The 13,433-nt window shown below is 40.1% G+C and overlaps 1 protein-coding gene across 2 annotated transcripts in view; it reads left to right on the top strand.

Annotated features, from left to right (window-relative positions):
* Positions 1-13,433, top strand: part of RAB6A (RAB6A, member RAS oncogene family) — a 61,946-nt gene that overhangs the window by 38,671 nt on the left and 9,842 nt on the right. Inside the window, exons 2-6 of one of the 2 annotated variants that reach the window (XM_075491319.1) lie at positions 355-413; positions 5,290-5,343; positions 6,869-6,974; positions 8,891-9,002; positions 10,207-10,300. In XM_075491319.1, coding sequence (XP_075347434.1) covers positions 355-413; positions 5,290-5,343; positions 6,869-6,974; positions 8,891-9,002; positions 10,207-10,300 — 425 coding nt within the window. Of the gene's footprint in view, positions 1-354; positions 414-5,289; positions 5,344-6,696; positions 6,803-6,868; positions 6,975-8,890; positions 9,003-10,206; positions 10,301-13,433 lie in introns of both variants that reach the window. The other variant, XM_075491318.1, reaches the window with a different exon arrangement.

Raw genomic sequence — 13,433 nt, 5'->3', positions numbered from 1 at the left:
GTCAGACCTATGACATTTGTTCATTTAGTTCAATTCAAATTTTTGTATGACTTGGTAGAAACTGGACCCCTCAAATTATTTCAATTTTTCGTCTCAAATCGCGAACGTTTAAGAGTAAAACTGATGCTTGGGAATGGTGCAGGAGCCAGTCTTTTTCAGAAAAAAATGTGCCTGCCAGTGACTTCGCAACTGTAAAGTCAAATAACTGCTCTTTTGCTTGTAGGAAGTTTAATTGCACAGTATGGATCTGTTGGACACAGGGTAAAACTCCTCCTGAAACTATTTTAAATCAATTGCTTAAAACTTGTGCTGAAACTCTTCCTTGAACCTGTGTTTTTTTTCTTCTTCTTTTAGTGGGGAAGACTTCCTTGATCACCAGGTTCATGTATGACAGCTTTGACAACACCTACCAGGTAAATGAATCCATATTATTGTCTTCTGTAAGGCCCCTCTGTTGCCGTGTCTTCTATTGCAGGTAGAATCCATTTGATTGCAGTGGATAAGAGTTGGTACACTGACCAAATTCTTAACTGTAAAATCTTTAAGCTTTGTGTTTTAATAACCTTTCAGAATGGCATCTCAGTGTTGGATTCTGCTCGAGTAGCTTATCTGCTGCTTGCACCAGGATGAGCTGTGGATCGAAAGGACAGGCTTCTTGGGTGTACCCAAGGAATAGCAGTTTTTAAGTCTACCAGGTTGGGTTTTTTTTCACCGTTTGCTACCAGACCATCACAGATCTAATGCCTCAGTGGGGAAAATGTAAGAGGCACCTGGCTCTCTTAAAAAAAGAAGCAAGCTGAGCTGCGAGAGGTTCTGCAGTGGGGTGAACAAGGACTTGTGGAGCAGAAAGCAGTGGATTGTAGGGCTGGGTGTGCTTTAGGACGCTATTTTATGCTGTCTGCTGGAACAAAGACCACAAAAATGGTTGTTGTGCACGTCCCCATCCTCTGACTGCTTATTTATGCTTATTTATTTATTATTTAAACGAGATTGGGGTTGGCAAGGTTGGGGCTGAAGCAGTGGTTGTCTTTTATTCCAATCGGTCCTTCAGCCCCCTCACTACTTTGTTTGGTGACAAATCAGTTCAAGTTGACGCAAGCTAACTTTCCTAAATTGTCGGAGAACAATCATTGTTGCCCACTCCCAGAATTTAGGATGAGCTTGAAAAGGTGGCAAGCTGTAAAAGTACTTTAGTTTCATAAAGTCTGTCTTCTCCAAGCAGAACATGTTTCCTGACTTGGTTACAGTTGGTGACGTTCTGAATACACTAAGCTGAGAAAAATCTGTTCCCTGATGAATGTGAAGGGCTTTTTAGGGGGGTGGGAGGAGGAGGTAATGGGGAAAAAAATAAGAAAAACGCTGTGACTCTTCTGTTACTTAGTGTGTATCCAAGTATCTCGTTTAAATCTCTTCACCCCTTAATGATTTCCTTCCTGCCTCCTCAGTAATTCCTCATTGCTGCTGCTAGGCTAGTTGGGTAGAATGAGATGTAAGTTCTCACTTAACTACGGGAGAAGCAAGGCTTCTATGGCGTAGGAGGGCTAGAGTACACATCATTGCTCCCAAGGGAGCAAACATCCTTTCAAATTCTACCCGCTGTAATTACATGGACATGTGAATGCAGTTCTTTTATTTAATCTGGTTCTCCCCCCGCCCCCCAGTATTTTTCTTTCAGGTCTGCTCCTTTTCTCTACGGAGCTTGCGTCCTAGTTCTTTCCTGAAGAGGTTTGACCCTCTGTGCTTTATGATAATATAGTTGTCTCCATGGGAAGCTGGTCTGACATAATATACTAAATGATTGCAAAATGAATGAGTGGGACTTAAAACAGTAAGAAGCCTTAAGGGCTTACAAGATAGCTTCAATTTAGCCATCACTGATGCGTGCCTAGTTTGGTTGTCAATGTACGTGGTATAGTGTCATTCATCCAAAGACCGCTATTTTACTGAAGTCATGACAGAGGTAGGGCGATATGTCCTATTTTGCTATAGCTGGAAGAAAGAATGAGTCATAAAAGCTCCAGTAATTTGGCCAAAATCACACCACATGTTAGTGTCAAACCAGAATATAAATGTCTCAATGCCCAGGATTATACGGAGACCTCTCAAAGCCAAGGACTTGAATGATAATGCATATCAAACCATGTACGTGGTTAACTGTAGCTGTAGGTTAGTTGATGGATGATTTGTTCGTTCTGGACATTTCTGATAAATTTTGAATGCATATTTTCTGAAAGCTGCCACAACCTATCATTTGAACAAGGTTTTTTGTGTTCAGTTGGTAAAAATAGAAACCTGCCGTTGAATAAAATCTGTGCTGTGCATTAGTTTTCCTTGCTGCTAGATAAGAGGAATTCAGCTGTTGCCCCCGTAGCTTATTAATAAGCTGTTTTCATGAAAGTGGCATTTGTGAATCAAACAAGAACTCTCTGTACTGTGTCAAGGAAACCCAAACACCTGAAATAAAATTGTGCCATTGGTGGTGTATATTTTACCAGGAGTTATTCCTTTCCATGGACATGCTAGGAAAGATTTTCCTTGTTCCGTGGCACCTTATGTGATGTCTAATGAAAGACCAACGTTGGCAACAATGATTCTGTGTGTGTTATGCAAGAGGAGAATTATAGCCCTTTAGCTTCAGCCTCTTGGAGGAGGGGAGAGGGAGGACAGTGTTGAGTTGAAACGCTGGCTGGTGACTTGAAAGATAATTCAGGTTCTTGCTTTGCCTCAGGGTTTCTTGCACAGTCTTGGGTAATTCTGTGTAAGTATAGTCTATAAAATGGGGTAACAACAGTTCCTTATTAGACAGTAGTGTTGTAGGGACGGATGGATTAAAAAATGTTCTCATACACGGCCCCATCCGTAGTGTGGCCCTCTTGAGCTTTTTTTGATCTGCTTGTCTTCTTTAAACTTGCAATTGGGACTTACAGTACCTCACATCATCTTCAGAGCATGCCTAGTTCCTGCTTGTTCCATGTGGTGCGCAGCATTTCACAAGCGGGTCAAACCTGCCTCCACCTTAATTACGGTAATTAGCTTTGTTTCATGTCCCTGTGTTTTTCCCCATCTGTAAGCAGACTTTTCCTCTGCTCATACATTGCACAGCTCTTTACAACTGATCTGTAAAGATCCCCCAAGCTTTTTTGCTTCTTCTGTCAGAATTGTGACAAAATGCCTCTTTGTAGGTTACCTATTTTAGTAAAAGGCTGGGATCTAGAATGCCTGAGTCCGCTCCTTGACATCTGCTGCTTCTCTGTATCATCATGATATGATCAGAACAATACAGGTGGACAAATAGGTTATTCCATGTAATTCTTAAAGCTTGTGGGGGCTTAGGTCAAGAGCCATTTCACAGCTTGAAAGTAACGGACCTGCCATACGTTCTTCTCAACGTGATTAATAGAAATATTTTCATCGCCCACATCTAAAATAAGTTTTGTGCTTGGCCTTTCTCTCGCATTTCCCATGCTGTGAGTGTTCAAGTGCAGGAATCTCACTGAGCCGATGCGTTTCTTGCGTGGCACTTGCATTTCCATCAGGCATCCAGAAACTTCTTACGGCAGCGAGTGAGCTTCAGAGCTCCTGCTGCCGTGCAGCTGTGTGGGAGGGATGGTATGAAGTACAGGCTGAGGCAGGTTTCAGGCTTTGCAGCTCATGTTCCAGCTCCTACTGAGAGCAGAGAAAATCTGAGTCTCCAGCAGTTTGTCAGCCAGAATGGGATCCTGACTTGTATATATGGTATAACATCTTAGGGGTTTTGTAGCGTTTCTTCTGTAAAGCAAAATCAAATAGACACGAGGGAAAATAGAAGCGTCTTTGAGGCAATCTTCCGAGGAGTATCCTTTACCAAAACAATAGAAAACAAAAGCAGAAGGGAAGCATGTTGTTGCATTAGTCTTTTGAGGCTTCTCATATCCGCCTTACAGTTTCAGTATCATCTCTCTGAACGGGTAATGTCATGGTTCTTGATGGCAGGTGAAAATCGCTGGGTAGCTGTCTTGGGATCCACCACTATTTATTTTTCCCGTATGCATCTCTGGTACTCCAAATCTGCTGTCCTGATCCAGGCAGGAAAGTTCATTTTCTGCTGTGTTGTTACATTTAGTTGCAAACGGAAATTCAGTTTGGATTGTTCAGTTCTGCTTTTTTTTTTTTTATTTGCAGCTGGTTTTCATGTATTGCTCACAAGCAGGCTGGCTGGCTCTATTCTTTATTCCTACTGTGTAAAATATCTGGCAGAATACAAGGAATTAATTATAGGGATATATAGTGAGGGCATAATAGCAGTCTAACAATATGGAGCAGGTACAGTAAAATAGACTCTCCATTAGAAATACCTGCTTCAGCGTGGGAGAGCAGGGAAGAGATTGTATCGAGCCTCTTTGTCCTAGCTGAGAGACTTACCTCTTATCTGTTGTGTGCGTGTTTTTCTTTTTTTTTTTTTTTTTTTTTTTTTCTTTTTAAATCAATTTGTTTGGAACATTTTCCAGGCTCTATTGATGTTGCTGAGCAGTGCAGCTGCTTGAGATGCTCAGTGTCCTGCTGAAGCTAGGGCAGCCTTATAGCCCCAACAAGTCAGCTCGGTTGTATCCCTGCTGCAAACGAGCTCCTAGAGCTTAGATTCGCCCTCACTGCAGCCTTGAAAAATGGGGTGAAGATCATGTATTCAAGAAGCAGCTCTTGATAGCACTTAGTAATGCTTTGCTCTTTCTCTTAAATACATATGAGGAGGTTCTATGTGAAGCTCCCACTAGCGTCTAGAAACTTGGATGCAGTTATGCTGCAGTGAGCTTTAGTATTAACTGAGCTTTAGGAATTGTTGGGGGCCGTGTGTGCACGCGCTTTTGTGTTGCAGCAGATGTGACGATGTCCACCTTAGCCTCAACGAAAAAGGCTTAAAGTTAAGATACATTAAGATACTTGGCAGTTGGTAAGAATACAGCATGTCCAGATATCCTGGCTCAGCTGATGGGTGCTAATTTAGGTCATATGGATAAAAATCCTTGCTGATATCTGTATGACTGTATGGATTAAACTGTCAATATGCATAAGCTGAAGTTAAGGTTAACAACTTTTTGTGCTTTAAGATATTGTTATGGATATTAAGGAAACTGCTTATTGAATCTTACAGGTAGAGCTATGTCTTGAAAGTACGAAAAGCAGCATATTTTTCTTGGAGGTGCGCTACAGGTGCTGAATTCTGATGTGGCAGTAATGCTTTCTCCCCTGAAAATCACTACAGTTGTTCTGATCTTTTATTTAAGAGGTGTTGGTTTTTTCATTTTTTGACAGGCAACAATTGGCATCGACTTCTTATCGAAAACCATGTATTTGGAGGATCGAACAGTGAGTAAGATTTTTGTTGCACTTCTCTATGTACAGTAGGAATGAGGAGCAGCATCTGTTGTAATTGTGCAGCCCACAGCTCTGAGATCACTTGGAAGTACAGACTGAGCCTTTATCTACCAGCTGCTTCCAGACTGACAAGTGCTGTGGAGAGAGCTCCCTTCTCTGTTTGGGGAAATGGGAAATCACCCTTTGGTTCATCTGTGGAGGGCTCATGAATGCCATTTTACAAGCGGCAGAAGGTGCTATGGTATCATCCTCTTTGAAGAAAGATAGTTCGAGGGGTGCGTAATGGTGGGAATTTGGAGAAGGGGACCATGCTTAACCCCTTCAGTTTTTGATGTCACAAGACAGATAAAATATAAATTGCCAAATGTTGCCAGTTAATAGCTAGCTCGATATTCTTAATATTACTTGTTTAAAAAGAAGGTTGCCTTCAGTAATCATCCACAAATGATACTTGTTTCTTAGCTTGGTGCAGTTCTAGTTCCTGAAATGAAATCCCTCCTCTGTGGAAGCAAGCCTGTGGTTTAAAAAATGAGCTCAGATTCTTAATTAAGAAAATCAGCCATTGAGCTATTTGCAGAAGCAAATTGTGCAGTGCCGCATAAACTTATGGTATTGTATAAACCCGCAATAAATGTGACTGCATTGAAAGTGCTTGAGTGATGAGATGTTCTTTCCATAGCAAAACTGGCCCTTGCGCATCTTGCCGTACATGTTGCTTTTAGTACACCTTGCCTTTTCTTTCAGAACCTTGATGGTAAGAGACATTCAGCCTCATCTGGGTGCATGTTACTTTGCAGTGTGGCTAAGGCTTAAATATAGAGTCATAACTAGCATTTTATCCTCCTGGAAAAATTCATATTAGTAGCTTTTCCAGTGTTTTGACAGCAGCTGAAGGCTCTTCCTTTAGAATTACAGTGTGTGGTCTGATTCTTCCATGAGCAACCATCCTCCAGGCTGCTGGAGGTTCCATGTGTGAGTCCTGAGGAAAGGATAGCAGCAGAGCATGAAAATCTTGTGTAGGCAGAACTGCAGGTGAACATTTGCCTTAGTTTTCCTGTTGGTCCTCTCAGTTTGAAAGCTGAGCAATTCTATTTCTCCCCTTTTGGAAGGGAAGTATTTTTTAAAAAGCAAAGACAGCAGAAAGCCAAGATAGGTGCACATATACCAGTTTGGCTACTACTAGCGCTTGGGAGAGATTGCTGTAAAGGAGACAGTATGCTGCTGCTCCCAGTCATCTCCTGCATGAGTTTATAATTTTTATTTAGCTTTTTTCAAAAAGTAAAATTTACTTACTCTTTTATTTTTAGTGGCAGTTTGGCTTTTTTAATTTTCTCCCACCCACAGATCAGGTTGCAGCTGTGGGATACTGCGGGTCAGGAACGTTTCCGTAGCCTCATTCCCAGTTACATCCGTGACTCTGCTGCTGCTGTAGTAGTTTACGATATCACAAGTAGGTATATTGCACTGGGTTTGACCTTTTTCTTATTTTTCTTGCTTGTTTGACTGATTTTGTTAGGTACGGTTGCAATTATGGGACACAGCAGGTCAAGAACGGTTCAGGAGCTTGATTCCTAGCTACATTCGTGACTCCACTGTTGCAGTTGTTGTTTATGATATCACAAGTGAGTGGGGGGAATTCTGCATTTCTAATACTCTGCCCCTTTCATCCTTTAGCCTAGCTTTGCATGTCCTGTCACAGTCATCTGCTTGTTCTTCATTCTGGCATGAAAAAAAAACATGTTTTCTTTTATTGTAGTCAAGTTTTAAGCTAGCCACCTGATCGCTGCTGTTGTAATGTATAAAGTGTCTTACAAATGACATCATTTTGTAACCCTTTCCTATTGCATTCTCCTGAAGCCTTGAGTCCTGGCTAGTCTTGTTGCACTTTACCCTCTTTCATCTGCTTTTTGATCGTAATATCACTTATGACTTTTGGTCTCAAACACCTGAATCATGTTCATAGATATCTGAATTCTTAAATTAAGAGACTTTGCACTGATAGCTGTAGCTTGCTTCACTCCATTTGCTCTCCTCCACCCCCCCCCCCCCAAAAAAAAAAAAAAAAAAATCTGGGCATGGGCTGGGGGGAGAATGCATTAACATCGCATTTTCATTTGAATCAGTCACTTTCACATTTTGCAATATGTAAAACTTACCACTAAGCCCTTATCCTTTAACAATTGCTCTTTCATTTCTTACTAAGGTATGTACATTTTTGTGAACTAAAATATTAGTGCTTTTTCAACCCTTCTCCTTCTGTCCCTCCCCTCAGTCCAGAGACCCCTAACTTACTAGCTTTCTGTATTTACAAAGACCAGAAATTTTGTTTTAGGAGAACTAAACCTTCAGACACTTTCAGTTCTAAACCAGAATTGACTGAGAGCAATGGCCTAATTCTATATGAATGTAAAAGCGCTCGTCCTTTGATTTATAAATTCTAGAAGATTACAGCAGGAATATGGGCTTTACCTATAAAAGCTTTAATTGTTCAAAATAGCACTTTCATTTGAGCTAAAATTACAGGTTAGCTGTGAACTTCGAAATTTTTTTACTGACCTAGCAAATTCAATATTACCGAGTAGTAAAGAGAAGAATTAAGACGCTGGCAAATGATCAAGTCTTGACTGTCTAGCATACGATATATTACTATGCAGTAGAAGCCATTAAAAAAATCAATACTTGTCAAGAACTGCTGCAGAGCCCCCCCTTTTTTAAGTACTAAAAACTACTTTGGCGACACAGATGCTCTTTGTGTAGCTAACTGGCAGAGGCTGAGCTCCATGGCAGCTTCTACAGAACTCGTTTTTCCTTACGGGATGCAACTTTTCAAACAAGATAACTGATTAGATCAGGATAGCTTCCTAAAATTCTTCCCTTGCAGCTTTTAAGGACGTATCATTAAGAAAAAGTGTCTGTGGATAGGCTAAATTTATATTTCTGGTTCTATGCAAATGATTTGGAAACTATTTGGAACTTGGTGTTCAATGATACAGGAGTTGCTAATATGTTGTATAACCCTGATATTTCCTAGAGAAAGTCCTGAACCTAGCAAGTAAAAAGTGATTAAGCTGTACAAAATGTGTAGCTGGTATTAAGTACTTTTGAAAAGCAATGAAACTGTAAGAACCTCTTGCTGTAGATGCACAAGTCACGAGCAGTGTAGAATGCAATATCGCATTAATCCCCATTCTCTATATAAAATATTTTACGTTGAACTAAAAAAAAAAAGGGAACTGGTCTAAAACACAGTGATAAGACTTCTCATTTTAGATGCTGTCAAAACCAAATTATAGAGCAACTCAGTGCACTCCCTGGCTTTGAATTCACCCGTAATGAAGTACTAGTCTATTTTAAGTTAATGCTAAAGTTTTCATTTACTTCAGTGTGGGAGACGTAGGGTTTCACTTGCTGATTCTTCATCACCCTATTATGCCAATTCCAGAGAATATCAAGCTTTTATTTGAGACTTACAAATGTATTGACCAGTGATCCGTGAAGAATACCTGCAGTGATAATCCTCTCCACTGTTCTCTGTTAGATGTAAACTCGTTCCAGCAAACAACAAAATGGATTGATGATGTCAGAACGGAACGGGGCAGTGATGTCATCATTATGCTGGTGGGAAATAAAACAGATCTAGCAGATAAGAGGTATGGAGGAATAACTTATCTTTCAAATGTTTTTCTTAATCTGCTGCTGTTTTCTCCTAGACAACTGTTTTAAAAAGAACACTTGGATTCCGCCCCCCCGCCCCCCCCCCCAAAAAAAAAAAAATGCTCAAGCTTGTTTTACCTATGCTGGAGATGGCTGTGACTAGAGAAATCTCAATTTTAAAATTTCTTTCATTTGGTTAACCATGAGTTTCCAGCATAATGCTGTGAATGAGTTGAGAAACTGTCACCAACTTGTTTGGATGTCAGGAGAAAATGGAGTGTTAACTACAACCTGCATCAGTGAATGAATAAGCTAAAGTCGTTAGAAATATTCATGCTTAATAGATTTGCTCAGATACAAATGATAGGTGCAGGTAATCTTCCCTTTTAAAACTCTGTGGGGGTTTTAATAAGTTGGCAAACTTAAATATTTTTATTAGAAGTTGTGCATCTTCAGCTTTTGCTGCATTGTGTACTCTGCTTATTCTGGGTTTATGGTGTTCTTAACACAAATGAGTAAAAAGCCACAAAGGGAAAGCAAAAGCATGAGGGAAGTATTCGGGATTTGATTGAAATCCCTGTTTCCGCAGAATAGCTTCACTTGTGACCCTTACTTCAGATTTACAACATCCTCTTAAGAATTGTTTATGCACACATACACCCTCATATACCTCATGGGTTGTTTTTGGCAGTTCTTGAACCAAAGTTTCCCCCAGTTTTTGCTGTAGCGGGCTGCTTAATGAGTGGGACACCTAGCCAGGGGAAAACAGGGCAAAATTCATTTGCTAGGAGGTGGTTACGCTTGGTCCTTTGTTAAAATAGTTTGGAGGACTGCACGTTGACAATTATGATTGGATATTAAAATCTATTGGTTGTTAATTGTTCAGACATAAAAGCATAGCTTCCTGGACAGGGATTTGGGGGAGTCTAGGTGGCCCACTTAGCTGTTCCACTGGAAAGCTGAGTTCTACTTTTGGAGCCAGGTTTGCCGTAGAAGTCCATCTGGTACAATGAAATTGTGATACTTGTCTGTCTACAGCTGTGCTCGGTATGTGGCATCTGTGTGCAGGGAAAAAAACATGAAATGCTTTCAGAACTGTAATGGAGCAGTCACCTCCTTGGGTTGAAGATGAAAATCTTAGTTTTCAAGGTGTTTGTCTGTTTTTTTTTTTTTTTCCTAATTCTGTGTTCTCTTCCCCAGACAAGTGTCCATTGAGGAAGGAGAAAGAAAAGCCAAAGAGCTGAATGTAATGTTCATTGAAACTAGTGCAAAAGCAGGATACAACGTAAAACAGGTGAGTAACATGTTGGCTGCAGCCAACCGTGAGACTACTTCTGTTAGTGCAGCGTTGTGGAAATAGGACTGCCCTAGACATTGGGAAGCCTTTGCAAAGGGTAGCACAGGGACATTTGTAGACCGTTCGCAGCGAGCAACATCTTGGAGTCGACTTGTTGGCTGAGGTTCAGAAGGATCCCTGACCTTACAGCAAATTACTTGAAACTTCTTTCCCCTTAGAAAAGAGGAATTATTGCAGAAGCTTGGTGGGTACGGAATCATACCTTCCTGGATTCTTGATAATCCAGATTTGGTGTTTAGATTGAAGGGATTAAGGCATGAGCCAAAAAGTTGGGGAAACACAGGTCTGAGGACTGTTTCTTATATGGATTCAGTGAAAGAATGTGGGCAAACCAGTCAAGGAGGAATGTGATGGCTCAAAATGCTTCCACTGTACAGTGAGACAGTGTAAACTCATGTTCCCACTCTGTTGGAAGGCACTGAAAGCGTGAGCAAATGTTCTTGGGCAGCCAAAGCTATTTATTTCTGGTAGATGATGAGTTGCTTTTGAATTAGGGAAAGCAGTGAAATGTCTTTTGAGCTGATGCAACTGCAATGAAATTAGGTTTTATGTTGTGAGATGAGCTGCGGCTCTTTAAATTCTGACCTGCTAGATGAAGTTTTAGCACTTGTGTTAATGAAAATAAATCACTTGGCAAACAGTGAACTGGTGAAAGTAGTAAACGCTGCAGAACTGATCTGGTGTTTACATGAAAGAAATTTTGTTTGAGCTTATTTGTTATGAAATCAAATATGCTTCCTAGCAGATCATGAATAGAGAGCTAGAGCTGTACATCCCTACTGACTTGGTGCGTAATGGGATACTGCTTTTTCATTGATCTAGCAATTTCTTATATGGAGTCGTGACTGCTAAAGCATTTGGCAGCTGGTTTTATGGTAGGAGGGAAAGCAGTAGTGCAAGACATAGAAGACATTCATTCTTGAGTGTCTCTGCAGAGCAAATGCGTGCGCACACATGTGTATGTATATAATCACATGTGTATTTTATATATAGCTAACACAAATAGTTTGCATGCAGAATTGTATCAGAGGTTGCTAAAACAGGGTTATAAATTACTTTGTACATTACAGACAGGACTAAAGGGTCTGTTCTTAAAATATCCTTTGACTTTGTATATTAGTAGCAAAATTATTCCCTATATAATGGAATAATTAGATGTGTTAACTTAGCACGGCATTTCAGTGCATTAGCAAGCATAAAAGTGTTCGGTTCCAGGGTCCACCAATTATCCTGCCACAACACAGAGGCTGGCTTATAATTAAGGCTTGGATTCTGTGCTGGAATCCTTAATGTTTACTTAGACTAGGGGGTGTGCGCTTGAGAGCAGTTGCCTCGCTGAGAGGAATGATGATGATGAAGCTCTATACTCCCTCTTTCCTTGAGGGAGTTGCTGTGCAGCTGACATGTTTCCAGGAGTCCATGTCCAAACCTGTAAGGTAGCTTGTGGCTTTCAGGGCCAGTTGGAGCCCTGATGATTTGAGATGTAAGTAGGAAAATCTTGTCTGGTATGCCTGTAGTCCGTTTCGGCATAAGATACTGTCGTTTAATAAAACATGTGCTTTGTAAAGCTACCACAGCCTTCATCATGAAGGATGGTAGCTCCATTTAATACATTATGAGGGAACAAACTTTGCCTCTTTGTATTTTACACTGAAACCGTTCAGGGATTGTACTAATGAGATTGTCAGAGCATAAAGCCATTTCTGTAGCTGTAGCCTCGCTTGCACACTCACTAGAGAAAATTCTTAGTTGTATAATGGAGGTCTAGACAAATTATGCCTCTGATTTTAATTGCCAGGTTACATACCATAAGACTACTTCTGTAAGAAAATAGATTTGGTAATAAAAAGTGGTGGTGGGAACCTGGGGGCTAGTTCCCTCTGTATTAAATAGCAGATTTGGTGTTCTGAGACATAATACTTGTTCTTCACTAACATCAATAAACAGTAATATCTCAAAAATTTGGGGCTGTTGCATATCACTGCATCATAATCCGAGTGGGTACTTCATGCAGTGTGAAGTCTTCTCAGAATTGGCCAAGAGGACAGATTTTTAAGTGACTTCATTCTCTGTTGAAAATATCAAAACAAAAGACATGAGTGGTTATTAAAAAAGAACTAAAAATGGAATTTTCTTCTGAGTTTTGATCCTTGTGTTGCAGGCGTGGACTGGGATTCTCAGGAGCTTCAAAGCTATTCTATACTGCAGAATATTTGAAACTCTCATTTTTTATTATTTTAATAAGTAGTTGTTGAAACAATTCTCAAAGGATAAGACTTTCAATACCACTAGTTATCTAGCTCTCTCTTTTCTTTGCAGCTTCTCTATTGAAGGGTATGAATTTATTTTACTAACTTGTCAATAAATTCTCCCCCAATGAAATGGAAAACGTATGGGTACAACTGCAGAATGGATACCCTTCCCATAACCTGTATAAAATCTTTCTTTAATAATCTGAATGCAAATTTGACCTTCCTGTAACTGATAACTTCTATCCATAATATATTCTGATTCTGCAGAACAATTACTGTCCAAGTTAATTTTCATACAGGATTTTTAATTCAAGTGTCAAATTATTTTAGATACAAAGTCCATATTTTGACTACATATAATGAAACACATTTATGTAACAATTAAGATCACTTAGTGCCGGATATTAAATATTAATGTAAAGGTGAATCTTGGACTAGTGACGAGTCATTGGTCTCTCCATTAGGTTCAGATTTAGCAATTACCATGCAGGTTTGATACTGCATTTGACTGCAATTGGTAGATTAGGGAATATGAACTGTTTTGTTTTGTTTTGTTTCTTTTTCTTCCACACATGACTCTTGCCTCCCAGTATTAAAACTTCTCAGGTTGTGATTGCTTCACTTGGCAGCCTTGAGCAGTTCAGAAAAGGTGACAATACGCTGTTGTTTCCCCTGTCCTCTCTTCCTGGCACAAAATCTGTCTCTTGGATCTAAATCCTGTGCCCTGCGTTAAAGGTAGGGAATGGCACAAGTTAATGCAGAAGGAGACTTGGGATGAAGTGGAACCCTCAGTCCTCCATTGTTGGCTTCTTTGCATT

Source organism: Mycteria americana, chromosome 1, assembly GCF_035582795.1.
Source record: "Mycteria americana isolate JAX WOST 10 ecotype Jacksonville Zoo and Gardens chromosome 1, USCA_MyAme_1.0, whole genome shotgun sequence".
NCBI classification, from domain to species: Eukaryota; Metazoa; Chordata; class Aves; order Ciconiiformes; family Ciconiidae; genus Mycteria; species Mycteria americana.
Note: the sequence above shows the minus strand (reverse complement) of the source record. Positions and strands in the feature narration are given on the sequence as shown.